The sequence below is a fragment of the Austrofundulus limnaeus genome, unplaced genomic scaffold (genome assembly GCF_001266775.1).
Source record: "Austrofundulus limnaeus strain Quisiro unplaced genomic scaffold, Austrofundulus_limnaeus-1.0 Scaffold825, whole genome shotgun sequence".
Lineage (NCBI taxonomy): Eukaryota > Metazoa > Chordata > Actinopteri > Cyprinodontiformes > Rivulidae > Austrofundulus > Austrofundulus limnaeus.
The window spans coordinates 152,481-154,204 of NW_013953227.1; the positions used below are offsets into that span (position 1 = coordinate 152,481).

Consider the following 1,724-nt stretch of genomic DNA (forward strand, 5'->3'; position numbering starts at 1 on the left):
GTTTGGACATATATGTGTAAATGAGTACAAATATGCAAATGAGCCACTTGGATTGCACTTTGTGTCAAATATTCGTATTTTATGCTACTGTTACCAAATTTGAACTGGTAATACTTGAGAATTAATATTTTAGCCCAGTAAAATTTGTTTGATAATATCTCATTCCCTTCATGTTTATTTTAATTATTATTAACAAAAAAAAAAAAATTTAGGGAGAAAAATATCTTGATTTTTATTTTACTTCAATATACTAAATACTAGTTATAGTTGCAAAGAATACGACTGCTGAAGTTAAAAATTCAGATTATTGGATTTAAAAAGAGACCAAGCTTGTGAATTTACTCTAAAGGTTTCAAAAGCAGTACTTCATTTAATTTGTGTACTTTTTAAGGCGTTTTATGGTGTTTTATGGCCGAAGGTATAACCAAGCTATAAAGCTGTTTTAAAGATGATAAATATTTATGTGTTTTTGGGTTTAAAACTGTTGGAATTCCTGAAAACATTCCTGCACGATGTGCTGCAGGGCGTGCTGCAGGATGTGCTTCAGTCAAACACACAACAGCCAGGTTTAAATGTCTGGTTTCATTGTTGCTCTGTCCTCTGGCTCCACCTCCCAGCGTCAGGCTGAACTCCAGCTCACCTGAGCAGGACGGCACGATTCCCTCTGAACACCTGGTCATCATTTCAAACAGTTTCTGCAGCCGACATGTCGACACAATCAGAGCACGTTCAACTCAAACCCATTCAACAGATTTGTGATGATCACACATCGAAGCCTCAAAACTGAACCAACTTTTAATGTTTGTAAAGTTATAGATTTATAACCCTTAACAGAGACCTTTAACAGGAAGTGTTCTCCTCGTTATTTTTCTGCCATTTATTTCATTACTAGTGTTATCTCTCTCACCCCACCTCCTTTTCTAAGCTCCCGCTGCGAGCAGTGTTTACCTCCATGCCCAGGCGGATGTCCTCCAGCACTCCGTCCACCACGTGGATGCCCACGTCCTCCTGGTAGGCCACCAGGCCGGCCAGCAGGTTGGCCATGCAGTGGATGCTGTTGTACTTGACGTTCCAGATGTTGATCATGCAGCAGATCAGGTAGCTCTTCGCCTCCGGCTCCTGCCACGGCAGCTTGCGCATCTGCCTCAGCACCTTCTCCGTGGTCACCTTGGACAGGTCCTTGTAGAGCAGCTTCCTGATGTACTCCTGCAGCGGCGGCCTCTTCTTCTTCACCGCCTTCTCCATGGGCGGYGGGTTGCAGTAGTAGTAGGCGTTCTCCACCATGGTCACGTAGCGGGCGTCAAGGTGCTGCGCCTGCTTTTTACGCATCATCTGCTCCTGTGAGCGGGGTGAAAAAAAAAAAACAGCTGTTGTTGTTGGGAAACACAGAACGTCACGGCAGGAAGCAGCAGAGCAGCCGGGGCGAGTCACTGACCAGCAGGACGCTCGTACGCAGGTGGGAGTCCGGCGAGCGGAACAGGAAGCGGCCGCACGTCTCCAGCAGCGTGCACGCCATCTCGATGTGGTGATGGGTGAAGTCAGACAGCAGCATCTGGACCGACAGGAAACAAAACATTCATTCTGTCATTTAGGCTTTTTATCAGAGGAATCTGATGTATTACAGGAATAAAAACAAAACTGCACAATCTGTCCACCTTACCAAGTTTTAAAACCTTATATCAGCCAAAAAGTCTTTTTCATCTTGTTTTGAGACTGATTTACTA

The 1,724-nt window shown here is 44.2% G+C and overlaps 1 protein-coding gene across 2 annotated transcripts in view; it reads right to left on the bottom strand.

The window, feature by feature from the left end:
* The window catches only part of upf2 (UPF2 regulator of nonsense mediated mRNA decay), a gene marked incomplete at its 5' end in the record, with an annotated part of 24,653 nt that overhangs the window by 19,370 nt on the left and 3,559 nt on the right, over positions 1 to 1,724 (bottom strand). For both annotated transcript variants that reach the window (XM_014028870.1, XM_014028869.1), the window contains 2 exon segments: positions 949 to 1,338; positions 1,436 to 1,552. In XM_014028870.1, coding sequence (XP_013884324.1) covers positions 949 to 1,338; positions 1,436 to 1,552 — 507 coding nt within the window.